This window comes from Anopheles funestus, chromosome 2RL, assembly GCF_943734845.2.
Source record: "Anopheles funestus chromosome 2RL, idAnoFuneDA-416_04, whole genome shotgun sequence".
NCBI classification, from domain to species: domain Eukaryota; kingdom Metazoa; phylum Arthropoda; class Insecta; order Diptera; family Culicidae; genus Anopheles; species Anopheles funestus.
Window position 1 is genome coordinate 24,259,004 of NC_064598.1, and position 27,681 is coordinate 24,286,684.

The following is a 27,681-nucleotide window of genomic DNA, read 5'->3' on the forward strand; positions in this document are numbered from 1 at the left end:
GATGTGACTGTTCGGTGTTTTGCTTTCCGACACGTTTCCATCGTTGCAGTACTTTTCGATTAGTGTATTTTCTGCATTTTGCTGTGCAAATGGCAAGAACTCAATGTACTCGTTGCGAAAGTTACACTCACTGCAGTTTCCTTTGTACTCAAACGGCACCATGCCTGGCTGCTCTAATTTCTTGCGCCACATGGGCAAATAGTCCGGCAGCAGGTAGGACCGCGTTTCAACGTCATCCGTAAGCATTAGATGGCCATGGTACGAGTGTGTTTCGTTCAGTGTCACACAGCTGCTCAGCTCGAACCGGCGCACATCGTACTCGAGATAAATCAGGTTCGCTAGCGGCCATTTAATATCCGACGTGTGCACGGGACACTGCGGAAGCTTCCGTTCATTTTGGGGCTCGTTAGTCATCCCGTGCGTACGACCACAAACGATTGTAATGTTGATAACGTCATATAATAATGTGAGGTGTACTTGCACACAATTCCCGTACTGTACCATGTCGGGAAAGGTGTTGAATGGGTTGTGGCCAGCATTTTCACCGGTCATCGCTACTGGACGTGCATGTCGGTCGAGGCTAATTTTCGTTTTCCATGGATTGCCCTGGCTGAAACATGGCCGCGCGACTAATAATCCATTAACTCCCACGATCGGCATTACAGCCGCAGTAGCAAATGCAACCAATAGGAAAACACGAATGTGTCGCAGCATCGTTTGCGGACAGGTAAACACGCGCGCCATCGATCAGAACGGAAACCGAAAAACAATTGACGCAGAAGAAGAAATTTCGTTGCTAGAAAAGCTTCCCAAATAACGCACTGATCGCTCAAATCGCTTCCATATTTCTTTCTTTCTTTTAGTTAATGATTGGTGTTACAGTAATATGTTTTAATTGTATTTATTGTAGATAAAGTTTTTCATTAAACTGGTCACTTTCGATTTCGAAGTAATTTCCTTTCCCTCTTTCGTCAAGAGTTTCATTCTTTCTTGTCCATCGTTTGGACGTGCATTACCGGGCAAAGAGCGGTGGCAACTCGGCAATCGTTAAGTATCCGGTATGTCCTGCCATCGTGTTAGGTGCCGACGAGGTAATGTACTTTTTGCTTTCCCGGGGTGTTTTCAGATCCTTGTCCGTCTCCATACGCTGATGTAAGAAATTTATCAATAAGTAGAAAGAGTTTTGAAGGGTGCTTTCAACAATCGCAATATTAGAAACCACTCCATTTACCTTCGTTTTGAGAAAATCAAGCTCGATTATGGGGACATTGCGTGTGCGTACGATGTCCTCAATTTGGAGCACTTCAATGTTCTGCACCTCGATGAAGCCACACTGGCCAAGTGCTTCGCAGACTCGCATCGATTGCTCGATACAGGGTGAAAACGAACAAATGCGACCACCTGAAGAAATGAAAACGAAAAAAAAGGATAACGATACGGTTATCTACTTGTCCGTGCTACCGGGGGACGGTTTGGATGGGAATTTATACCAGAAATGGTAGGTCGCTAAACTAAGAAGAAAATTCCTACGATGCAAGAAACGACTTCTTTATTTAAAAAAGTCTTGGGTTAAATAGAAGAGAATTAGAAATGGCAGGTTAAAACCTCTTGCAACTGTAGTGCCACAAAGAAGAAGATATACGAACAACAAACTCTAAGTGTTTCTCTTAGTTTCGTGTAGAGATAAGAATAACAACTCTTTTTAGTGAGTTAACTCAGAGTGAATGAGTCGTTATTAGGAGTTAGCTCGTTTAATGAGTCATTTCGGAATAAAAAAAAAATCCCGGCATAAACGTATAAGTTAAGGTTCGGTCATTTTACTCACTCATGAGTGTAAGCATGCAGCCATGGTGAGTCGAGTTGCAAAAAGAGTAAATACGTGAGTTGAAACGAAAATTTGTGAATGAGTTGAAACAAAAATGAATTGAGATTGGCAAATTTATATATATTTTTTATTTATTTTTTATTCTCTTTTTTATTTTAAAGCATTATTTGAGTTAAAAGAAAGGTATTTCAACCAATTCGCATTAAAATACATCAATTTATAAATTTTGCTAAATTTTCCAAAAAAAACGTAAGGGGTAAGCCTTATGAAATTTTCGAGTTGAAAATTTTTTTAAATTTTATTTTAATTTTTTAATCTTTTTTTATTTAAAGCATTATTTGAGTGAAAAGAAACTTATTTGAACCAATTGGCGTTAAAATAAATCAATTTATTTTTTTTTGCAAAATTTCTCAAAAAAAACGTAAGGGGTAAGCCTTATGAAATTTTCGAGTGGAAAATTTTTTTTAAATTTTTTTCTGATTTTTTATTCTTTTTTCAATTTAAAGCATTATTTGAGTGAAAAGAAACATATTGCAACAAATTCGCATTAAAATATATCACATTTAAAAATTTTGCTGAATTGCAGAAAAATGAGGAAAATTTTACATTTTCTCAAACAGGGTAAGGAACTTGGTTCCTCGCATAACTTCTGGCACAGATATCTGAGGGCATGGCCGTCCAAGAAGAAAATGTAGCCAATGGTGCCATCTATCGACCACAGGTTAAAGATTGGCGATCCGTTGGATACCGACCAAGTTATCGGCAAAACTTGGTGCAAAAATGAGGAAAATTTTACATTTTCTCAAACAGGGTAAGGAACTTGGTTCCTCGAATAACTTCTGGCACAGACATCTGAGGGCATGGCCGTCCAAGAAGAAAATGTAGCCAATGGTGCCATCTATCGACCACAGGTTAAAGATTGGCGATCCGTTGGATACCGACCGAGTTATCGGCAAAACTTGGTGCAAAACTGAGGAAAATTTTGCATTTTCTCAAACAGGGTATGGAACTTGGTTCCTCGAATAACTTCTGGCACAGACATCTGAGGGCGAGGCCGTCCAAGAAGAAAATGTAGCCATTGGTGCCATCTATCGAACACAGGATAAAGATTGGCGATCCGTTGGATACCGACCGAGTTATAGCCAAAACTTGGTGCAAAACTGAGGAAAATTTTGCATTTTCTCAAACAGGGTATGGAACTTGGTTCCTCGAATAACTTCTGGCACAGACATCTGAGGGCGAGGCGGTCCAAGAAGAAAATGTAGCCATTGGTGCCATCTATCGAACACAGGATAAAGATTGGCGATCCGTTGGATACCGACCGAGTTATAGCCAAAACTTGGCGCAAAAATGAGCCTTAGGAAATTTTTAAAATTATAGATATTTTTAATTTTTTTATAATTTTTTGTTCATTTTTTATTTAAAGCATTATTTGAAAGAAGAGAAACTTATTTCAACGAATTGGCATTGAAATAAATCAATTTTTAAAATTTTGGAGCCCCAAAAGTAAAAAGAGTCGCACTGTCGATAAACTTAAATCAATGAGGTTTATTTTGCTTAGATCCACTATGACTGATCGGAGGAAGCTAGAGATGTCTCTAGTCTCGTACAAAGATCTTTCTCGCAGAAAAGATATGTGCAATGGAGTTCTTCGACAATAAAGTCCATAACATACACAATTCTTATTCTTACAAAGAAGAATTAATTGCATTTTCTAGAGTAGAGTTATTAATTTTATTACACAGCGGCTCTACATTTGAATTTCCAATAGACACATTTGAATGAGGCGAACTGTATTCATTTATGCAAAGAGACGTGACATACCATTCGTCTATATAATCCGAAATCCCTCAATATGTCGTCATTGTAACTCTACGACACCTGTGCCAAATTGGTAGTCAATTAATGTAGTAGCATCGAAATAACAACAAAAAAACCATTCACGCGTTTCATTCTTCATCGATCGGAGTCGGTGGGAAAATGCAATAAATCTACCCCTTTGTCAGGATTGGCATGAGCTTTAACCGATCACCATCGTCCCCCACCCAACAAACTCCATCCTGTGCTTGGTCTTCCCTGTTCCACACTTCTTAGGCAATTGGCGATTTTAACGATTTCAACATCGATTTCGCAGACTGCCTGGCGAACGGCAACTTTCACAGCCGCTGTACTCTGTGTTCTGTGTAACGCGCTTCAATCTCATCCCGACGTGCGACGCTAAAAGGGTGAAAGGGTGGTCGAAGATCGGCACAAGCATAAGCATGAAACGAATCCTCGTGCAAGTGCGCCATGAATAATGCAACGAACTGGCAGTCTCATTATCGTTATCGGACAGCCACTGACAGATGAAATAAAAAAGCGAAGTGCGGAATGAGGGATGCAAAACATCGGGAACGCGGGAGGAAAAAAAAGTTACAAAAATCGTGGCCTTTGATGGGGTTCGCTGCTGAGCATCCAGCTGAGGTGTTTTTTGATCGTGTAAAGCTCGCATATATTTTGATGCTTTCTACATAAAGATGTGTTGTGTTTGGGATTCATTCAAGACCATTTCTCGCTCATTAGCCATAGAAAAGCTTAAGCACAAACGCTTAATAAAAGTCAGACAGTAGAAAATAAGCGATAGTATTTTTCGGAACCATCATTTTGTACATTTTATGCACAAATAAAACAGCATCCCAAAGAATGAATTTTCTTCATTTTGCATTTTGTAACTTCACAACTTGACACGTGTTTTTGCCCTGCATGATCATTCTTTGATACACACCAGTTTGAATTTAAGGCCCTGTCAGTCACATCGCCGCATGCTTTTTACCCATGCAGGTCTTACTACTTTGCCAGAATTACGCACCCAAGCAATCGAAATGCGAACGCATGCGAACCGTTTGGTTGCCGAAATCGAAGCACATCCGCTCTTGATGGGGAAGAAGTGTGTCATTCATCCGTTTCATCTCGGAAGCAACGAGTGTAATGACAGCAGTTTACAACCAAATCCGCACACCTTCGAAATGGTGTGCAGTGCTTACGGGTTAAGATATGTGCATAAATAATCGCTTCGTTCCCTTACACGATTGCTCTTATTTTGCCATAAAACCTGTCCGTTTGATCGGCGGAAATCGATCAATCTTTTTTGCTAGAGTTGGTGTGTTTTTTTTATTGGCTTTTGCTTTTTTTCTCCATGCACAAAGTAATATAAATTATCTGTCAACATCATTAAACTTGATGGAAGCGAGATGTATAATATTCGAAGCGATCAGCGCAGGATCACAAGCTGCATGATCATGCGCTATCGTGGATGGGATGTTGTTGGACATCTTTAGGTGGCAAGCGTTTACTGTCCCAAACATAAGCATACGATGCAGTGGCGTTCATCAGCTTGGCTTGGCTTCGCGTTCATCAGCGCCATCAAAAGGTAGGGACAGTATGACTTGGATTCGATTAACAAAACTCCAACAATAAGCATTCAGCATTGAGTTCGAACATTATCGCTATCTAACATGACGATTTGTTCGACGACCAAAAGTTTCATGAGCTACCTATTGCAAGTGGAATTCTTGCAACAATAAAAAAAAAAAACCAAACTAGCAATGATCTTCCTCAAGGTATTGCAATTTGGACAGAAAGGATGTCTTCATTGTCTATGTGGATTGTTCGGTATCATTTTAATAGCATGATCAACCCTGCCATCAATTAATGGCGATCAATGATCAGTTGAAAAATTAAAACACCACCGGAATTGATCACACAATTATTTAAGAAAGACATTTGTTACAGTCACTAACAAACACTTTTAACAATCGCCGTCCAGCATAAAGGTATGAAGAATTGCTCCAACGGCCGACTGCTTTTGCGCTGCGGGTACATCTTGTTCCACATGCCAGGATAGGCCCAGGTACACGAAGGTTGACATTTGCTCGTAGCCCAACGGTTGGGATTTCTCTTATATGTCTTTATAAGGAAATCGAGTTGTCTCCCACCCCCGGGGGAGGATGTATATTTTGCCCTGTCCGTAGGGCTTAGTAACTTGTTTTAGCGACATTTGAACCCCCTGCCGATGTATGACCTGTATCGGTTGCGTTCACCTGCCTGCTTGCTTGTGTGTGTGTGCATCTTATGCTTAAAAATGTGTGCCAATTTCCCTTCAAATGCGAACCATTTTAGCTTTGCAGAAGAACTGCCGGCCATTTGGAGACATCGGCCGGGAACTACAGTGGGCATCACGAATTCATAGGAACAATCTTCCTTTGGTGTGTCACCATGAGACGGTAGGCCGACATCCGTCTCTAGTGTCTTTGATCTTATATTAACATAACCACAGTAAGGCTAGCGAGCAGGAATGGGACAAGAGATGTTACAAACTGAACAACTTCAGGCGGCTAGTGTCTCTGCGGCATTAACGGCAGATCTGGTAACTTTGTAGCCATCGGCTTGCCGCCACAGCAGCAATGTGAGGGAATCGTTTCTTAATAAATCATTCAATTCAAGCATCGATCGCATCGATCCTCTTCTTCTATGCGTGTATACTCATAGTGCTTAGTGAGAAGCCTTATTACTGCTGCGAACCGTGCGTACTTTAATGGCTATTTGCACCAAAAATCCTGTTTTTCCTCCACACAAAAAAGGTAAAGAAACGATCAGAAATAATCACTTTCCAATACGGAAAAATCTTAGATTGAAATCATACATTCCATCGACAAAATGTGGGAGTAATGATCGCTGTAAGAATGATAAGTTTTCGTTTAATAAATTTGATACATCAATTGAAATCAAAAAGCTTTTCCGCTGGTTACAGTTGTCTCCTCCACCAGTGCATTACTTTGAAGTAGATATTGCCGAAACATAACTTTCATAACGCGACATCAAATGGACATGCGGCTTATTGGACCCGGTAGTACAGCACGTCTACATACATTTCCCAGTGTGCTTTCATCGATAAACCAGAGGACACTCGCAACTGACCAACACTGTGCTTTCAACACACAGGTGTGATTTGATGTTGACGTTCGTCGAAGACATCCACGTGAAGTGTACCATCTGGTGGATTTATTTCACCATCCCCAACGCCAATGGATGCTGTGTGTCGTGTGTGTCCCCATCCATTCGTTATCGGCAGAACAATTGACTATTGAGTAGCGTGTGCGGGAATCAGATTTCTATGTTTTGACGCAACGAAACATAACCCAACCAAGGGTAGCTTGTCAACCGGCACTTCAACAGCTTGTCTCACCGCCTGGTGATCGTGTACACTGTTGGTGATCGGTTGTACTTCCTTCTGTAACCGGTGGCGCAACGTTTGTCCGAACCGTCCAAATGTCCAAATCGATGAGTTCCGTGTGTGTGTATGTTTGGGGGAGAATGTTTCGTTTTAACTTTGCCGCAAAGAAACAAGCAACATTGGCGAACATTTATGGCTATGGCTATGGGTCTGACGACGGGTGCCAGTGGTGCGTGTATGTAGAAATGATGTGAAAATAAAAATTAATTAATCGCATCGTCGTCATTCAATAACACGGTTGGGATATTTTGGTGCAGGCTTCTAGTTGTGTCCATTGAGTTATACGTCGAAATCGGTGTTTCTTGGTGCTGTGGAAGCTGTTGATTGTTACTCTTCTTTAGCAATGATCAACTAAGAACAAAAAAATTAATCCTTTTTATAAAATTGTAACTTTTTAACTTAAGTATGCGATTGAGTTTTAAGTAGTACAACAAACGAATTTTTATTAAACATTGTACTGAGCACAAATAGCATACAGACGAATAAACTCACACATCTTCATCCAACTCTCTTGGGTGGATTTTGCGAGATTTTGTCTGTAAACCGCGAATGAAATGGACCATTTCAATTGCTGCTTGACAAACTACTATGCGCACCGCAAGAATTATGTTCACCGTTTGCTACATCACTCTTCCTGCATGATCCTCCTTCACCCCCGCCCTCTCCCTGCTGCTTCTCAACTCCACCTAAAAAGTCTTGCAAAGTCACACCGCGAATAGTCAAAACAGTTCGCTCGCCCAAAACGAAAACACTGCTTCCATTCCACTTCAAAGGGATCGCTACAAGGGACGATGATCACAACAGTACGCAGTTGTCCGGAGATCCAGTTTGAAATTTCCCCCCCTCTTTTCACTGCTCTGCTTCCACCCGTTTTGCAATGTGTCCCCATTCCACCGCATTCGTATCGAAAGAGTGTCAAGAGCTGTGTCAACTGTTCCCATTCGTCCGTCCGATCGAAGGGGTGACAATGTACATAAATTCTACCACCGCTAAACACCGTGTGTTCTCTGTCCCTTTTGGGGACAACCAGGGGTTGTTTCGTGGCTAGCCGTACATCGGGACGTTGGTTGACACACGCGGTATACCCGTGCCGATCGTCCAAAGGTGGTCAAGGAACGGTGCGAATGGTGTGACTGTTGAATAGATGAATAGTGCTGTTGCTCCTTCTGTTGCTGAACCATTTCGCGCTCTGTTCTTTATCACCTCTGGGTCTGTTTGGGACCGGGCCCGTGCTGCGGCTCGTGATGTTTGATGGTGTACAAATGAGAAAGAAAGGACATCGGAACTGCAACTATGGGGTACTATGCTGTCAACTGGGGTAGTGTGTGAGTATGTTTTTTTCGCTTCGTATTCATTGAGACAAAACAAAAAAACCATCGTTTCCGTACTCCTGGAATCTACTGATCGAGTAGAAGGAAGTGCTATGCAAATCTGACCCAAACGGTCTACCCGGTCCTTGCCAGTTAATAAATGATGGCAATTTTCATTTTTGCTTAATTTGGTACGAGTGACCGGTGGCGAACATGCGGCCCGAATTGTGTAAACCTTCCCGAATGAGGTACGATCGGGAGGGTAACCGGGAAAGGGGGATGAAAAATCCGTAATTTAACCATATCTGCACTTCAAAGGCAAGTTCAAAGGACCGCCTGCGCTGGTGAACCATGGTTCGCCAGCCCCATGCGGGAAGCTGGCCAGCTTTACTCGGTTGCGATTTCTAGACGTGGTGATTGATATTGCAATAGAACGGATTCTAGACAAGTGGGAGAATATTTATTCATTAGCTACAGTGATCGGTCGGTAGAGTGTATCAATAGCTTTTTTTATTTCCTATTTTACGTATTTGGTACCGATTGGTACAATTTAAAGCCATACAGTCTGAGAAGAAGCGGTACGCTTCGTTATAGAATTAATTGAAGATGTCTCGGGTTTGGCAGTTGCTTCATTCAATTCACTATTCAATGTCTTAAAATTACCCAAATATTTTAATTAAAATTAGGAATTAAATTATTAAAATTTAGGTTTGTAGATTAGTAATTATGATAAGTTGTGTGTGTATTGTTTAGAATATCGTTTTGTTATTATAACGTTTGCGCTTTTTGAAAGGTTTTTTATTCTCTTTCAATGAAAACACTTGGCACAAAACCTTTCCGTTACTGCTTTCAATTTATCATACCCGTGGCCCCATCGCATATCGTCGTTTCGATGATATCTTCTTTGCCGATTATTCCTTAACAACACGATCTCTAGAAACGTTTTTTTTGCTGTACTTTATCTTGCCATTATTTCCTTTTTATAATGAATCAATTTTGCAAACCAACCATCAGACCACCGTGCTACACGTGAAATACTGTACAACACAATTGAAATGCGTTCAACGTTGGTGAAGGTGATAGTTGAATGAGCTATACATATATGCATGGTGTAGAACCAAAACCAGTCGGGATCGTTTATGCGTCACAAATAATTTACGACGCCCGATAAATCATGCCCACAGTGTGCAAGAAAAATTAATTGTTAACTGAATACGAATTCACGGGTCAAGGAAAGGCGTCCGGAAAGCGGTAGAATGCGAAAGGTTCACCCGCAGGGTGTGTTCAAGCCGATTGTTAGCCAGGCCTGTGTCACCAGGACTACTGTAGTTGCAACAGATTTAAAAGCTATTTCTCTTCATACCCGGGCAATAATGCCGTACTTGTGGGTGAATGTGCGTGGAGGAGAAGAAAATCCATTATGGTTGTTTAATTGGGGGTAAAGCTTACCTTCATCTTTCAGTGCTTTTGCCGCATGTGGGACGGCGAGCTGTGGTGCGGGCAGATCCAGAAACACGGCATCCGCTACACCATTCAGCTCGTCGCCGAATCCCTGTTCGCATACATCCCTTTGTCGCACGGTCACATTATCGCCCAGCCCATGGGAGACAAACTCTTCGCGCGCTTTTAGTACACGCTCCTCGTGGAAATCGAATGTGTGCAGGTGGCCCGACGGACGGATGGCGCGCAGAAAGTAATGCGACAGTGAACCGGAACCGGTACCGGACTCGATCACGATGCTTCCCGGGCGCACTTCCAGCTGATACAGTATCATGCTGATGTCGGGCGTGTAGAGAATCTGTGTACGGTGTGGTAGCGTTTGGGTCCACAGTTCCGGGTTCGGTTGCAGGACGTGCGCCCAGCCCTTGGTGAGCTGAACGCGGGAACCATACCGGACCCCGATTAGATCGCGCACCTTTAACGCACCGAAACTCGTTTGGAACACGTACTCGATCATTTCGTTCTTTTTGTTGCGTATCTGTGGCACCGCATCGATCGTGTGCATTGCGGCTGGTGTCAGATACAGCACGACCGTATCTCCTTCGGCTATCACTTCTTTCGGACCGGCGAAACTCATCGTTAATCGAACGAAATTTGATTTATTTGCGAAATGAAGAAGTATATTAACAACGCACAACACTTGTTTGTTTAAAACTACACGTGTGAGCCAAGCGGCTTGTAGAATGTTTACAAATAGATCACCCGGCATACGACTGACAGCTGACAGAGGATTACACGTGTTACTTACTTGGTCGCGTTGGATGACACAGTGAAAAAGTTTGAATTTCAAAATAGAGCGGTTTTACAAAATTGACCAATCATAACGAAATTATAACATTTTTGGATACAAACTTGAACTTTCCAGAAAATAATTAGAACAAGTGAAGAAGATTATAGAATTGATGTAATAACACATATCGGAAAGAAAGCTTTGTACTTGAATGGCTATACAAAAACAGGCTGCGAAAAGTCGATAGTTGAAACAAAATTAAGTAACTGAAGGATTGGAAATAATTTTACACAGTGATACTCATTGCAAATTCAAATTTGTGAAAAATACTAAAAGTTCGTTGCAACAACTACAGGATCACATAACTCAACTCAAGTCAAAATAAAACAAAATAAAACGAACAAATTTTTTTTATCGAAATGTACGATTTACCATAGGTTTATCATATTTCTCATTTCTTTCACAATGTTTGCATAAATATAACAAAAGCTATATCCTACACTAGATTTACATTACTTGTATACCATTATAATACAACATTTTCGTAACCAATCCAACCGTTCGGTGGTATACTGCTAATGTTCGCTGTAACCTATACCATGTTACGAAGGAATCGCGATTATAGCATCATTAAATGCATCTTTAATACTTTTATTTACATAATCAACAATTACGCTTTTTCCTATTCCTGTTGCTTTATTAGCGAAAGGCTCCTGTTTCGTATTTTTTAAATAAATATTAACCACTTGCCATTTAAAACATCCACGAACAGGAAGAGATTCTTCTGGATAAACGAGCAAATTGTGGGGAGCTTCTAAAATAAGTTATCGCTATGTGCCATTAAATTATGCATGTGGTGATGCGTTACACCTTTTGCTAACAACAATACTGATGCGGAAGATGTACAGTAAGCGTTCAACGGAACGAACCTAAAAATGACCATTCTAAAATAAATAATTTAAGCGCCTATCAACAGTAATTCCCCCACTCTAGACTGACTACGTTCCAGTGGGCATTAGTAACAGCTAGCTGAGATAGTTGGTCAGTGAGATCGTCGCTGATCTTGATGGTCGTCTAGAGACTTTCGTTCGGCTCCGCCATCACCCGAGGTCGTAGATGCTGTTGAAGCTGTTCCCGCAGCACCTTCCAGTGCCAGTAACCGGTGGTCTGAAGGCCAAGGAGGTGGAGGTATTTGAAGAGGCACAGGCATGGGTAGAGATAGTCCAGGAATCGGTAGCCCATCCTGAGTGAGACAACTCGGAGGCAACACACATCCCACATTCCCCGTTACCGTACTGTGATTGCTGCTGGTGGAAAGACAGGAAATAGAGGATGTGCCAGAAACGGATTGCGATACAGCAGTACTCCCGGATGGAACGAGTGTGGTTCCCGTGCAGTCGGTTGCGATCGGTACAAACTGTTCCGGCATCCAGTCGAAGGAGAATGTGGTCGCCGTTGGGAAACCACCGGTGTGATGCTGATGGGGAGCACTAGTAGGGGTTGGTGGTGTTGTCGTCATGTATGGGGACAGTTCTTGGTGCGTTATGTCCGGTACCTTCTGTGCGGTAGTATCCGACCACGGTGGACTTGGGTTCCATTGCTCCATAAAGTCGGTAGGTTCGCTGGAGAGATTGGAAACCGTCGTAGGAAGGATCGCGGATTTGGAGTGTAGCCTGCCGATCGCGGTACGATTTCCTAGTAACATCGTCTGTACTCCTCCTCCACCTCCTCCTCCCCCTCCACCACCTATGCTACCGCCGCCACCATTCCCAAGAGATCCACCACCCTCTATACCACTATTGAGGTGATTCAATCCATTGGTTCCAGAGTTATCCGGTTGATGTAATACTGTCGAATTAGTCTGCAACTCCACCGTGGCAACTTCAGAAGATTCCGACTGTCCATTTTCGGGGATATAGATAGGTTCCAACCGGTTAATGTTTCGTTTTTTAGCCGGTGGCGTTCCATTATGGCGGTCACTAGTTGCACTGTTGGTTTGGTGACTGTTCGACGCATTACCGGTACTCGTTCCATTACTGCCTGTTCCGCCCATCTCACTGCTAGAAGAATTTCCCGTTCCGCCACCATTGTGGCAACGAATGTGCGGTGTCACCTGTACGACCGGAATAGGAATAGCTGCCGGATTTACTATTGCCGGAGGCGCTGACGTCGGTGGAGTTGGATGTCCTCCGCTATAGTCTACCGGTTGTCCGGTTGCATCTAGTCGAAAGCCATACGCACGTGTCCCGTAGTCATCGCTACCGGACGCCAAACCACCATTGTTCACTGTCTGTTGGTGATGATGGGCGTGTAGCATTGGCGTTACCGATCCACCGTTGTGATGTTGCCCCGATGGCGAATGGTAACCGTACGCCGGGATGTGATGATGTGAATGGTGTGATGGCGTGTACCCGTGCGTTTGTACACCGGTGGCCGTTAGTGTTCCGCCCGATGTTCCTGCCAGCGTTCCACCCGATGGCCCGCCTCCACCCGGTGAGTGATTGTTGTGATGGACCGGCGCATTCGAGGTGTAGTACGGTGCCGTCGGTGGTATCCTTGTTGCACCCTCGAACGGTATACCGAATTGCATCTTCGACTGCACGGTGTAGTAATGGTAGAGCCATGAATTGGACAGCATCACGGACGCTTCACGGTCGCTGAAAAAAAGAAAGCAAAAAATGTAGAAAATGGAGAAGCCCATATACGCATAAGTTAAAACGTTCCCTGTCACCGTAGAACAAGTACGAGGAACTCTTAAAAAAATGGTGCCCTTATTCCCACACTTTTACGCATATCGCGGTACAGTTTCGGGTCCCGAAGGTTCGTTCGCCCCATTCGTGGCAGAACTTTGGAGGATCACATAAAATAAATTGTCCATTGTCAGTATTGTCTCGAGTGAGGTTCCTTACATTCTTCTTCCTCTTCATTAATACATCCCCAAGCTCACCCTCGTCCCGTCAACCTTAAAAGGCTAAATGCAACCGGAGCATAATCTCACACTGCGTTACTGCTCCGTTATTGCACCAGACAGGCAGGGACACAGCAACATAAAGCCCGAGCATGAGTAAAAGAAGAAGCAATACGCGCACGCGTGTGCAATATGATTTCCGTACGATCGTTTAAGGTGATCCGCTTTTTGCTCCTACGCGCACCCTCCTCCCGGCAAAGTAATCGCAACCGTGATTCGTGATTGTTTCCCTCGCTCACACACACCGGGACGGCGTTTGTTCTGGTTCGCCTTTAGGTTTTGTTTGTGCATCTTGGCGTGCAACGCATCTTTTGTTTGGGGATCCCTATAGGATACGCCAATAAACGTAACCTTACGACCTGTCGCAGGACCGGCGCAGCTTATCGAGGGAGCATACGGTTTTTTGTTTTAGGAGGTGGAAGAACCAAAACAACCCATGGTTTGTATGCAAATTTTTCTGTCCCCATCCCCCACCTACCACCCCAGCTTTGATTGCAATGTGCTCCTGCGGCTGATGCTCTTGCTGCTGCTGCTGCGGCTGCTGCTGCTAGTGGCGGTACACATATCGGCAGATCGACTCATAGTCCACCAGATAGAACTGTAATGTATGGTCGTAAATCATTTCGTTTCGATTTCGGCCGCCCAAAGATCGTTTCAAAGTTCATGAACTTTCTTGAGGAATTCGTACATTGTGTCTACAGGAAAATATATTGTTTAAAGAAATCGTACTAGCAAAATTATGCTCGGAAAATTGTTTTGAAGAAATGCACCTGCACCCATTATTTAATACTATCAAATTACACTAAATTTAAATTTTGGTTCATTTTATCACAGTTTTGGAAAGTGCATGTGGTGTAGAGTTTTTGGTTCCAACGTCTAATTGATCGACGCAATCTAACAACATAATTTCTGTGGTGAATTGAAGAACGATTTGAAGCTAGAACAGTTTTGGAAGACTCCAAAAAGCTCTTGCCAAAACTGATCATAAATTCTCATGTGTCTATCTTTTACTCAAGTACCTTCAGGCTCATTAGAAAAGTACGAGATGGATGTAAAAACTATATTATCTTATGTCGGAGAATAATAATGATAATTATTCTCAGCGTTTAGGTACTCTAATAAATTTATCACGATGAATAGTTGTTAAAAATTCCTTGGTTTTTATAATTGTTTGAATTGCTCCACATTCTTGACATTCTTGGTTTATCTACAAAACGGAACTTTTTATTTTAAACATCATGCAAATAGTAAATTTTACGCTTCGTAAGCCAAATCCACATGAAATAATGTTGGTCGTAAGTTTGCAAACTGTCTGCAATATCAGATTTGTGTTTTTTTGTGTTGTTTTTTGCTGTAAATCTTGTGAGCGCACTTGCAACTAGCGCCGTCTGTTCAGGTCATCTCACACGATACACAGCCGCCAACATACGATGCCCTACAACATTGCTTAATGTGCCTTAAGTACCTGCTTTTGGCAATAAATCTTAACCAACGGTCGGGGTTTATGTGCTCCGTATTTTTTTTTTTTCTGTACTCCACCACACTCCACTCGATCTGCATCGAGCCCACCCTCCCCTCCGGGGGTTAAGATTTACCATTGCCTCTTGTTCGAGCGTCTTAACTCCGATCCGATGCGTAATGGAAACGGAAAGTTATCCGTCCAGTTACGATGCGTGCCGTAATTATAAAGTGTGTGTGTGTGTGTCTGGAGATTTTTATTCCCAAACTAGTAGAAGGCTTGGATGCTGGAATGAGCATGCTTAGGCTTTGCCAATGTGTATGCCATTTTGCACTGCCTCACCTCGGCGGTGTACTATTTTAAGCTAAGCTACAAGCACTGAATGGGGCCTGCAAGGAGCACCGTACCATAGGGAAAGGATGAGTAATTTTGTGTTTTGTGCTCGATTCGCGAGATTAAATGCGAACACTTTCTGTGGACTTGCAAAGTGCAATAATTCAAATCATTGATCCAGCAGCATGGCAACAGCCTGACTGCTGCTGCTGCCTGTTGCTGGTCGTTTCGCATCGGTTTCGTGCGCATCGTCCTGTTCTCTTGTTCTTGCCACTCGTTCTCCATTCGGTACCGAGGGGGAACGTGAGAAATTTTCCGAACCATAATTATGTCAGTTTTGTTGTGCGAGAAGCCGCGACCGGTCCGAAGTGATAAGGCTGTAAATTTGCTCGCCTCGCAATTGTCGGTATTGGGGTCTGCCGTATGGCCGCATCGAAAGCACCCAGAAATGGGTACATACACACATATACAACCAGTTGCAAACATCGTCCTGTTGCTTACCGAGAAGAGTTGAAACGAATCACTTTTTATAGGCTTCTTATAGGCTTTCTCTACCAACATGAAGCGGGCAAAGGTTCGGAAAGTAATTGAGCATTTGATGTAGCGCTGGGTAAAACAAATATATCTCACCAGAAAAGAGACTAGAAATTAGAGCAAACTTTAAGACAGCCCGACCAATGCTATCGGACGCTTCTTCTTGCATTTTAGAAACAAACAAACAAAAACAAGCCGCCAATAGAAGTTTACAGTAAGACCACGAGCACGTTTTGCTATCAAATTTTGCATTAATTCATCATTCTGCTTTCGACGTTGGATTGAGTTTGCTAGGCAGTTGATGTGTAGCGCTTCTTTTCTATGTAGGTTTACATTTGTTCGTGCTTTAGCTCATTTGCGATGCAGAAACAGAGTGATTGGTTTAGCAGAAATGTTATTTTCTAGTGGATTTAACCCGGTAACAGCGGTACATACATGGCAGGAGTTTGTGATGACGATCGATTCATTTCGTGCGGTTCTAAGAAGTAAGTCACATTCATCTTTTATATCCTCAACACTAAGTATATACAACCCTATTTTTATTACAATAAATATTCTCCAAAAAACTTAGCTTATCTAAAAAGTTTCATAATTTTATTTGCTTTATCACCTCAACTCGTACATTTTCGTATGGTTTGGTTTGCAGCATCCATATAAATGATTGTGGTACAGAATGAGGCAAGTTTGTGTGGCATAATGCACCGAGAATCAAATTCTGAACAAGAGTAAGAATCATTTTTTTGTAACAAATTATTAGACAGGTACAAAGAGAACGCGAGCACCGGATATTATTATTAAAAGATCGTCGATAGGTGTCCCTTTCGGTGGAGCTATGGTTTTTCACGCAAACCCTTTTTGTACCAATAGGAAGTTCTGTTTTTTTATGTTTACTAAATCTGCATCATTTTCAGCTTCTTTAAGATGCACCATTCGCCCAAGAACCGCTAAAGCAAGTGATAGTAGCGGGCGTGTTTTGCGTTTTTAACAGCTGTATCAACCATCACCTATAATTTACAGAACTTGCGCGCGCGCGCACACAACCTTCTAGCGTACGACCGGCATAAAGAGATAAATTGTGCGAAATAAAAAAAAACCTTACTAAATGGATGTTAAATCCGAACCAGCTTTAACTGGCCAAGAAGCAATTGAACTGGGGTAGCAAGTACCGAACCGGCAAGGTTTTCGGAACCCATCCCACCGTAACAGGTCGACCTCATCATCTGACGATATTTCATTCGCTTTAAAAACGAACTTACCGGCCGCGGTGGAGGTATTTTTTCTGTCAGTTCGCCGCTTGCGCATTGAAGTCGCCGAGTTCCTATCGTGGTCGATCGAGTGCAAGCGCGACTTCCCATTCATTTGTGTAACGTTGCCGGAGCCGTTTGCCAGCAACGCCAGCTTACGTTTACGGACAACAGTTTCAAATATATTTATATTTAATAATACTTTATTTATTGTGGTCGGCAATCAGATTTGTTTTAAAAATTACTTCAAGGCCGGACAGTGAGTTAAACGGCTACAGGCTAGGTCAGTCGAGTAAATGGTAATGGAGGGTGGCTTTTTTTTTGTTTATGGTATATAGTAAAATGGACCTTTTTTATATTATTCATCACAGGGCAATGTTTCGTCATGTTTAAACTAATGAAATTGAACAAAAAGTTTATTTATCATTACAATTGACTTAAAAGATGTTAAGCTTCGAATTATTATAAATCCAAATGTTCTTAAAATAAAAACAACGGGCTGAGTACCCTCGGGATAAGGTGAGCTTTCACGGTACGAATAAGGAAATCTCTTCCAAGTTTTTTTTTAACAAAATAAGTAATTTTATATATTTCAACATCATTCAAGAATTTAGCCTAACCAAACAACAAAGAAATGGACACTTCATGAGTAATGGAATAACATTACGATTATTGTTACCATTATTAGTCCGAATGAAATTGAAATAAAAATAAATGCAGCCGTGTACCAAACAACCGCTCCGATCCGAATACTCTCCATGATCGGAATCTTCCACCGGAGTATGAAGACATCTTAAGGAAGGTATTGAACGCTACGGATCACATGCGATCCGGTACGAGTGGTCATTGTAACCTGTGAGTTTTCCACAATCCAATCCATGCTCGTTCGATTGTCGATCGGGCCAAACGATCGATCGATGGTTTGTGTTGCTGCGGTTGGTCGCCCGGTGGATGTGGCCGGGTGGTCTAGATTATTTATGTGAGAAACCATGCTTCGGTCAATACGGTTCGGGCATTTGGTTGCCGTTGTCCTGCGCATCGCCAACCCGCGACCCATAAGCAGCACAAAGCAGTCAGGATAAAGTGGCGCGGAACCGTTCAACTTACTGCTTGGAATTGTAGGGCGATCGATATGGCGTATGGTAAGCTTTTCAAACCAGCCAACATGACCGGGGCAGAGTTTACATATGTGACCACGCTGGCAATGGGGTACGTCCGTCGATGGAAACGGAAAGAGTAAAATATGATCAACTGCTGCACCGTGTGACTTTGTGTTGATCAATTTCCACTGCTTCAGTGAATACGTTCGCTGTGCAATGAAATCGAGATCGACTTCGCAGACGCCAGCGAATAGAAAGTAAAACGAGTACAAAAGAACTTTAAAGAAAATGGGATAAATGTTTTTTTATGAATGTTATAAGTAACTTTCGTAAAATTTGGAAGTACGTAGTTATTGGCTGATTTTATTCATAATTTAAAAGTTCTGGTATTATTCTAAGATATTGAAATTTGACGATATCCCAATACATTTAATATATTCCGTAATTCAAATATGCAAAGAAGTCAAAATCGTAATAATATTTCAAAGTATCTCAAAAACATTTAAAGTTCGTCGCTTTGATTTCATTGGGCATTCAAGTCTTTCGTTTTGTAGCTATTCATTGCAGCTTTTCATTTCAAGTTCGTCCCTTTGATTCCATTGGGCATTCAAGTCTTTCGTTTTGCAGCTATATATTCATATGAAAAACCGCGCACAATCCATCCATTGAGCTGATCAATTAATTACGAAACTGCTTTGGCTCGTCAAGATCAATTATAAAAACGATAAATTGTAAAACCACCTGTGTCCTGAGACGATCGTTTCACATCGCAACCCAGAAACCAGCAACGCCCACTAACACTACCGACGCATGCGCAACCCCATTTGATCGATGATTGGGGGCCACTGTTTTGGCGGATCGATGGCGTCGACGTTCGTGTGTGAATTATTTGTCCGTTGCACGATTTTATCCCACCGCTGTTTCGCTGTTGGCTCGCTTAGAAATGGACAGGTGCTATCGTGCCCGTTTTCCCATCGACGTTTACTTTTCGAGCACACGTCGATGGTTTAGTGTAATTCGTGCTTAAGCAAACAACCGTTTTACCTATGTGCTACAGCTTTTCAGCTTTTCAAACAACAACACGTTGATATCATTGTGATCGAACCAATCGGTAATTAAATTCCTACCAGGTGCTTTATTGGCCCATGGCCACCAGGAAGGATACGATCACGATACGGCACAGCGGGGAGCCAGCATGAGCGAACGTGATTGAGTCAATTTGCTCCTGACGGTTCCTTATACGCATTTCTGAATGTCTATTTTTTTCTCCAGGTTAGCTTTAAAGCTATTGAAATGATCTCCTGTCGATCGGTGGCGTCATATACGGGGAACCATGCGGGTAATTATGTTGTTATGATCGACCGTGTGCTACAATAATGAAGTGATTTTAGGAATGAAGGAATATCGGGTTACTCGGCTCAATGGAAAAACAAAGTTTACTTTCTCTGCTATTTACCGCAACCATTAGCCATCAATCAGCTCGCTAGTAGCTAGGTTTCTGTCTCACGCACGGCAGTTTAGATTTTTGATACATCAGGATGATAACATTTAATTGCACACTTTAACGTAGCATTACGATTTTCCTAAACTAAAAGGTACATTTTCGGTTCAGTTCCAACGAACATGCTCACAAAATGCCATAAAATAGTTCACATTACAGTAATGGTAACACGTTATGGGCTGCGGGTTCTTAAGCCTACGCAGATCGTTGATAAAAGCAGATCGTACGGTTGTGGTGCAGATGGGCCGGTTCCGATAAATCCATAAATCCATTCGGTTACGTCAAAATCAGCAAAGCCCAGCCGTCCAGTGGGCCCGGCCAACCGATCACTATCAGCAGCCGTACCTCGTCAACTTGTGGCCCACCTACCCGTCTCACTCTCGTTCGGCCCCTAAACCTAAGCTGTCCAGATCTGGCGTGATTTCAGATTGTCGGAGATCGTCAAAGTGCGGCCCAACTTCTATCTCTCATGTCGCGCTGACAGCAACATATTGCCGACGACGACAACGACGATGGGGGCCGCTCATCGTACCCGTTCGGCGATGGAACCAGCGATTGCAATCACCATTCGGCGGAACGATATTTAGCATTTGCAATAATTTCATCATTTCCTACGGCATGTGGTTCGTCGGTGCCGGAAATGTAGTCCAGAACGGTATCCATACACATTGGGTACATGCCCAACAACATTGGATAGTGAAAAGCAAGGAGATAAGTATTCTTTTATCAAAAGACTTCTACGGCCGCAAACGACAAACCTGAGCGAACAAATTTTTGAGTTTTGTCATTTAGCGCTCCAGTACCGTTAGTATCGTTTTATATTCAGCTTTTCTTTTGTTTTTTCTTATTCTTCTGAGCTGCACACAGAACCACCACATAGCTCATGAGGTTTATCGAGCTGTCGCAAAAACTGCTTGCCTGTTTGCGAATTGATTCGCGTTTCCCGATAATGATCGAATGTGATCGGTCGTATGTTCAACCATCGATTGATCGACGATTGCAATGCGAGCTTTTGCTTGCCGTTCTTGTTGGGGTAATGTTTGTATTTATTTCCCACCCATTCCCATGCTTGCCCGGGTGGTCGTGGCTTTGGTATGTACGGGACCTCCCATTAGGCCCATGGACGCATGGGAGGTTGATTTTGGATTTTAACAAACAAATACCTCATTCCCTCGACGACAATGGACAATATATGCAGAATCAAAGCTAACAAAAGCTTACCTTAGCACCTGATTAGTGCACACGATCACCGATTGCTGGTTCGAGTCTTGACCGTCACGTACTTGCAGCACCACGTGCACCCACAGGAAGTCGCTCTGACGGCGTTGCATTCGTACCAGCAGAATGCACGATCGGTCTTGTTCTGATTGGGTAACTGGGGAATTAAATTAAAAAAATGTTATAGATAATTGGAAAGAAATAATGAATATGATTAACATAAGTATTAGATACTAAATTACTTTTATTGACTTACTTAGCCTATGCTTGCTTTGTGCTTCGCGTGTCGACTCCCAGTGTAGAAGTTGATACCAGGACACACCTTGTAGCTCACTTCGACTATACCCGAGATGGAATTCACCACTGAAAGCAGAGTATAAACGACGATAGTTAAAGAAATGTTATTTTAAATATAACGTTACAAAAATAATTATTTACAAAACATCCCAAAATGGTCTTAAACTTAATTGTTTCATTATTCTTTTACAAGAATTCTATTAATATGTCATTTCATTATGAAGTAGTTATTTTCAGATGGAAAATTTAAATGTCCACCATAATCAAAAAGCTAAACCTTCTAGCAATGCAAGTCTCTAATTATTCTTTAAAAGTGATTGCATCGATAAAAGGAAATAGATTGAGAAAAAACGCCTTGAAACAAACGAAAAAAAAATCATAACTGAAGATCGGTTGATACTCCACCAAGTTGCTTGAGGGAACGTTAAGCGGAGGAGAGTGTAGACGTAAAAATCATCGAAATAAATGAAACACGACGAGACCGGCCGTCGGCAAGTGTGCGGCAAAGCGCGACCATTTCTGTCCGATGCTGACAGCCAACAACCGTGAACACATGTTGCAGTGAGGCTGCTGTTGGTGAGGTGAACATAAGAAAGTCGCACACGACAGTCGTGAAAAAACAGGGTGAAACAGGGACCAGGGGAGGCAAAGGGAAGGCCGCAACCAACGATTGGGAGAGGCATCTGCTGCGATTGAACCATACATCGGTCAGCGCCCGTGTGCCCGAAGGGTTAATTCTCCTGGGATCCGCACCGTAACACAAAAAAAACCCACGGCAACCCGACAGGGAGAACACACAGACAAAACGACAGAAATCAATTAAATCGATTAATCGTATTGTTTTTCGTTCGTCTCTATCTCACAGTTCCAGCCCCACTATCACCCCCCTTTTCCCGATTGCAAAGACGCAAACTAAGATCTAAAGTGAACAAAAAACTCGCTGATGTTGACCGGATCGATCGATCGAATCTTCCCCGGCCGTCTTGCCAGGAAAATATTGGATCCCGTTCGCGTAAGGAATACGGTAAGCGCTAGAGCATCGTACAAGGTGGCACGCAGGAAGCGAAGCTATGCTCTCCAGCATGCCATTCGGCAACGGTCGGTTCATATCAAAAGGTTTCGAAATTTATCTTTCACCACCAGCGGATCAGCCACCCCCAAAGTCAACTGATCGACTGATCAGCTTTTCGGTTTGCGGCGTGTCCAAGGTGAAGAATGGCACAGAAGGTATGCGCGTGCGGTCGGCTTTTATCGTGGCCGATTTCGGTTCCTGCAATGGTTTGTATGTGTGTTTACAGCGGTGCGAGTACGATCTCGCGCGCGCGCGCGCGCGCATGCTCACTCCCTTCGCTTGTTGATCGCCAGCGGGAACGTTATGAATCGATTAGTCAAAGTGATGCTGTTGTATTGATTTCGATGCTGGTATCGTACGGTGGAGGTCAGAGTTGGTTCCTCCAGATACGCTAACGCAGATCATACTATCCGTCCTTGGCAGTGTACGAAGAGTAGAAAAAAAAAACTTTGTAAGCAGAGGTTAAACAGTATTTCCATTGAATACGGAAAATCGAAAGATTTCATGCCTTCCAAACATTTAGATTCATTGAACACATTGAACGTAATTTCGGATTGCATATGATCGTACCATCTATAGGGTAATGAATATTCCAACTTTAATGTCACCACTTTAAATTCTAGCCTCCAGGAAGCTGACCTTCCCATTTCACAGATTGTAGCATACCTACAATTGATAACTTATTTAAGATTGGTTTTTGGTACGTTCCTGTGCCGATACATTCCTCAATGACACTCCCTTTTTCACTGCAGCTTACGGTAACACCTCCTTGAATTTTCAAACAGTGATGATTGCAGTTCCACACTGTGGAGGGTTTGTAAAGCGTAAGCACGAATATTTTACAAACATTGTTGTGCATAAAAACAAGAGCCAAAGCACTGTGGTTAACGGGCGGAATAATGGGCCTTCTCTGAATTCATCAGACATCAGCGACTTAACTTTTATTTCAGGAGTTCTTTCCATCGTTCGACTTTTTTCCAAAACGAAATTTTTAAATTTTATTCTAAGAAAAACCGATTTTTTTTGTGGAAAAGTTCAATACATTAAGCCAGATAATATTTATAATTTTAATGTTTAGAGTACTTCAATTGTATATAAATCTTCATAAAATAACCCTATAGTTAAGGTACCTTTTGTCAAAAAATTGTTTCGTTAGTACAGCAAATTTAACAGAACAAAAAAGTTCATCCAATCGTGCTAATTGGAAAATTACTAATTACTAATTGGAAAATTTTAAATGCAAAAATCTGTCGAGTTAGCTACTTTAGTTGTTTGTTTATGTTTATAAAATGTAAAAACAAACCTAAATTGCTAAAGAGTCTAGAATTCTTCATTGGTTAACTTAATATCATGCATCATCGGCCAACACTTAATAAGTTCGGTTTAAGCTGTAATATAAAAATTAACAACAAAAAATAAAAACCAAAACATCCAAAACAATCACAATCGTCCCATACTCGACGCCAGATCCATTACACGGCCACACTGTGGGATTTAATTCCATCCCAGTCCTCTCTCTCGCTTGGTTGATTAATGGTGGCGTTAAAGTGAAACAAGATCGTCGGCGTCGGCACATTTCGTCCGGTATGTGCCGTGAACGGGATTTTCCATCCCCAACTTAGTTTCGCTAAGTTTTTTGGTTCGAAACGAGAAAGTGTAAGTATTATTAACAGCTGCAAGATGTATGATAACAGATTTAATACTTTAATGTTTTGCGTTGATATAAACAAAGCAAAACACGACGAGTGACGATAGTTTCGGAGATACAGGAAAGAGAGAAAGAACCATTTGTAGACTGTCGTTTATGTTTGGACTTGTTTTGTACTGGCTTCGATGGGGGTAGTGTGACATTCTGTGACGAGTGAATGATGAATCAAAATGTCGGTCAGGTACGTAAAACTTTTAATTAGCATTTTTGGTTACACTTTCTTTGCGAATGCTTTTTTCTTCCATTCTTTAGTATGATGTACAATCGAGTGAAGATTTTTGTTCGATCTTGAGATATGTATTCATATTTTGAACGATTCCGTCCTCATAGAATAACATTTGCTTTTATCCTAACCTCGGACAGCGTAGAAGCGATATGATAATCAACGGCGATCGTCGTCTGCCCGTCTGCCCATCTGTTGACACGCGGTCGCGCTATAAGCCTCCAGGACACGGCCTCCACGATTATTCGCTCGGTCACGGGGTTTTTGCGGGTGCGGCAGAAAATTGAATTCGATTATGCTGCACCATATCGATATCGGGGTTTTTTTGTTGCGATTTCTTCCGATTTATAGCGGGTTGCGATCGTTCGATCTGCGACCCTTCTGCAAGGCGTTCAATCGGATAAACGTTCTATCTTACGCTTGGGGCGCCGGTTGTAGGACCACGAAGGGCGTGGACGGGGATAGGTATCCTGTAACCGCAACGGAATCCGCGGAACCAATCGCACAACCAACATCGCGTATAATCTCTAGCTGGCCTTTACTGTTTCGATCCGGATGCGATTTTATCCGAATAGCAAAATGAATGAAGGTGAAAAAAGCAACAGAAATCGATAAACACTGATCGAAGAGATTCATCGCGATTGAGGGCGTTGCAACGTATGACATATGCCAACATAAGCTGCAGGCGCTACAATGGCGAAAGTAAAATTCAAACAGATGCAACCATAGGTTCATGTTGTGTTAGTCCGGTCTGGACCACGACCATTGCTTGAGGCATCCAAACAAATGTAGATGATACGTGGAAAATCTTTAAAGGTGATCCTTTTGTGAGTTTTCTCAAGTTTTTTTACTTTGCTGAAGGCTCGTGTCAAGAAGTGAATCTGGTCAACCCTCAAAACACACACCATCAAACATCTAAACTAGAAGCTTAACTGCTCAAAAACGTTTCCTTTTGTCTTGCATAACTTATGCTAGAAGAATTCCGACATTTTAATTCTTACTTTGTTGAGCAGCTTAACGTTTTGCACATGGTCACTTAAGAACCTTTTTCCCCCTTTTTTTGCCCACCAAATTTGCCAATCGCTTGTTTTGGCTGTCAAAATAGCGATTTTTGTTTTTCCCCCTTAACCGCTGCTATTATGCTCCATCCATTCAAAGCATTGTGCCGCTGTCCTATTCCCATTTTTTCTGACATTCCCTAATCCAGCCAACGACCTCACGCCAACGACAAACTAATCCTCAACCTGGAGACACCATGGTACATGCATAAATCGATCCGGTCGCGAAGGTGGTTGGTTCGAGATGGTTGAGCAAAATTGTTTCTGAAGCCCCCACAAGTCTCCCGGTTGATTGGGTTTTGGTTTTATTTTTGTCTTCATTCTAACATGTTTAGCTTTGGCCTTAGTCACTTTTCGGTGGTGGTTTGGTAGATTTTGTCTCATCGTCTCGGGATCGTCTCGTTGCTCTGGCGCTTGTGACCCGGTAACGTTGAAGATGGGACCGCACATGGCAGATGATTAATCACTCATTTTAATTTTTATCAATCACATTTTTCATTTCACTCCACGCAACCCAGCCGGACATTACGAGGTAATATGGGGAATGGGGATGTGTTTAGAGTGGAAGTCTTTTAAGCGGTAGAATTGGTAAACGTAAACGAGGAGAAAAAGGAGATCCAGTTTTTGGTTGTTTGGATTGAAACATTTTAAAACGTTTGAACTAGTACATAGAAAGAAGGCCATATTACAACATATTAGACTTGGCTGATAACTGATACTGATAACTAGCAAAAATCCTAAAATATATGTATAAATGCCTTCACTGTAATAAAACGCGTCAAAACAATCATTTGAAATAAAATCATCAACAGCCTAAACGATCGCAAAAAACTAAACAAATTTGTCACTCTCCCTACCTCCATTAACTTGCTTTTACTCTGTTTCAGAAGGTTTCCTTTTACGTACATCGATCAGCTCTGCCGAGCACTTCCGAGGACGGTGAACATTCGTTTGATGGTCGAGGATTTCTGTACTTCAAGCTGCACAAAACATTCAGCAATTCACCTTACCCGAAATGGATTGATTATGGTGGTTCATGGTATAGAATGATACGATTGAATGTCTAAATATGTGTAAATAAAACATTTAAATCTCCTACAAAACTTAACCAAGCGCGTAATGGTACGCACGGATGGAGAAGGCCCTTTTTTTCTACCAACGATGGGAATAAAACGTTACTTTTCCGATCCTAAAATGCACCATGCAGACATGCTGAGCTGATCAGCGTATTGTATGTAAAACAAGACATGTTTCTTGATGCTGTTTTCTTTCACATGCGAAAAGCGTACGCATGCCGTTGCTTCTACAGTCGATTTTCCACCCGCTGAGATACGCGCTACGCTCCTTAACTGGTTGCAGAGTTTCCTGGTTCTTTTTTTTGTAAAAGGATCGATAAATAAAACAGTAAACCGCGTTACGGGAAGCTATTATAAAACAAATACAAAGCAAATGTTTATCTAATAACGCACACAGCAATGGTTAAACATCTGCCGAAACCAGCGAAGGGGAGTCCAACCAATAACTCACCGAATCCATGAGCATTCCGTTGCGGAGGTTCGATCGGAATGCCAACCGATTGAATCATAGAACCCCCGTTCGGGGTTCGTCTCGTTGGGTTTCCTTTCGCGTGTCAAACGCTGTACCGGGTGACCTGCTTGCACCGTAGCTCATGCTCATGGTCATGGTTTCACGCCGACGGGCTACAAACACTGGATGGCCTCGACAGAAAATGAACAACCATTTGTGTTTTACGAGCTGGTGGTACACGGAGCAATCGTTCATGGTAAGCAATATCTATGTTCTATGGGAGCTGTATGGTTTGGTTTGCAGCTAACAAAAAACACATCGTCTAGGATGAGAGTTACTGCGCCGTAGTTTAAACTCTTTGCCATTTGTTAACCAAGAAATGTTTCAATTCAATGAATGTTTTAAGCTGTTTTAAAATTGAAATAATAGAGTGTTAAAAACATCTCTTAGAACTGGCGAAATTTGGAACATTTCAGCAGGAAAGTAGGGTCTATTACTATATAGTCTGTTCCTCATTTATGTTGGATGCAGATCAATTTATGCTGAAGTTCTGTCGTGAAACAAACAAGGTTACTTCTTTCAGTTACAGATTTTGCAAGTTGTTGCTTAATGATCGAGAATTCTTAAACGGGGTTAGAAAAAAAAATAATGCAGGCACTAAAGTTCCCTGAAAGTTGCATTACAATATTGCAACAATTCTCCTGTTTCAAAGAAATTGTACAGTTCAATAATTATTTAAGTTTTTTTTTGTAAAATTCGACAACGATTTCGATCAAAGATAATTTTAAAACAAAACATTGAT

At 42.1% G+C, this 27,681-nt stretch overlaps 2 protein-coding genes across 5 annotated transcripts in view; both read right to left on the reverse strand.

The window, feature by feature from the left end:
- Positions 1–882: 882 nt before the first annotated feature.
- On the reverse strand, positions 883–10,801 carry LOC125766666 (tRNA (adenine(58)-N(1))-methyltransferase catalytic subunit TRMT61A). Of its 2 annotated transcripts, XM_049432893.1 has the most exons (3): positions 9,857–10,789; positions 1,232–1,401; positions 883–1,147 (listed from the first exon to the last, which is right to left on the reverse strand). In XM_049432893.1, exons 1-3 carry the CDS (start codon positions 10,614–10,616, stop codon positions 1,013–1,015), a joined length of 1,065 nt encoding a protein of 354 aa, XP_049288850.1. In that variant the 5' UTR covers positions 10,617–10,789; the 3' UTR covers positions 883–1,012. The 2 variants fall into 2 exon arrangements, with proteins under 2 accessions (XP_049288850.1, XP_049288849.1); XM_049432892.1 differs by having other exon boundaries at positions 883–1,401; positions 9,857–10,801.
- A 71-nt stretch (positions 10,802–10,872) lies between these two features.
- The window catches only part of LOC125765218 (uncharacterized), a 109,031-nt gene continuing 92,222 nt past the window's right edge, over positions 10,873–27,681 (reverse strand). For all 3 annotated transcript variants that reach the window (XM_049430128.1, XM_049430130.1, XM_049430129.1), the window contains exons 8-10: positions 21,251–21,357; positions 20,998–21,151; positions 10,873–13,294 (exon numbers count right to left, since the gene is read on the reverse strand). In XM_049430128.1, coding sequence (XP_049286085.1) covers positions 11,680–13,294; positions 20,998–21,151; positions 21,251–21,357 — 1,876 coding nt within the window. In that variant the 3' untranslated portion in view covers positions 10,873–11,679. The remainder of the gene's footprint in view (positions 13,295–20,997; positions 21,152–21,250; positions 21,358–27,681) is intronic.

Bases quoted from the DNA above. Each gene is read 5' to 3' on its own strand.
- LOC125766666 (XM_049432892.1), bottom strand. From the start codon at position 10,616: ATGCCGGGTGATCTATTTGTAAACATTCTACAAGCCGCTTGGCTCACA. The intron at 1,402-9,856 runs GTAAGCTTTACC...TCATTTCTTCAG, and splicing joins AAAAGCACTGAAAGATGAAG to GTGGTCGCATTTGTTCGTTT.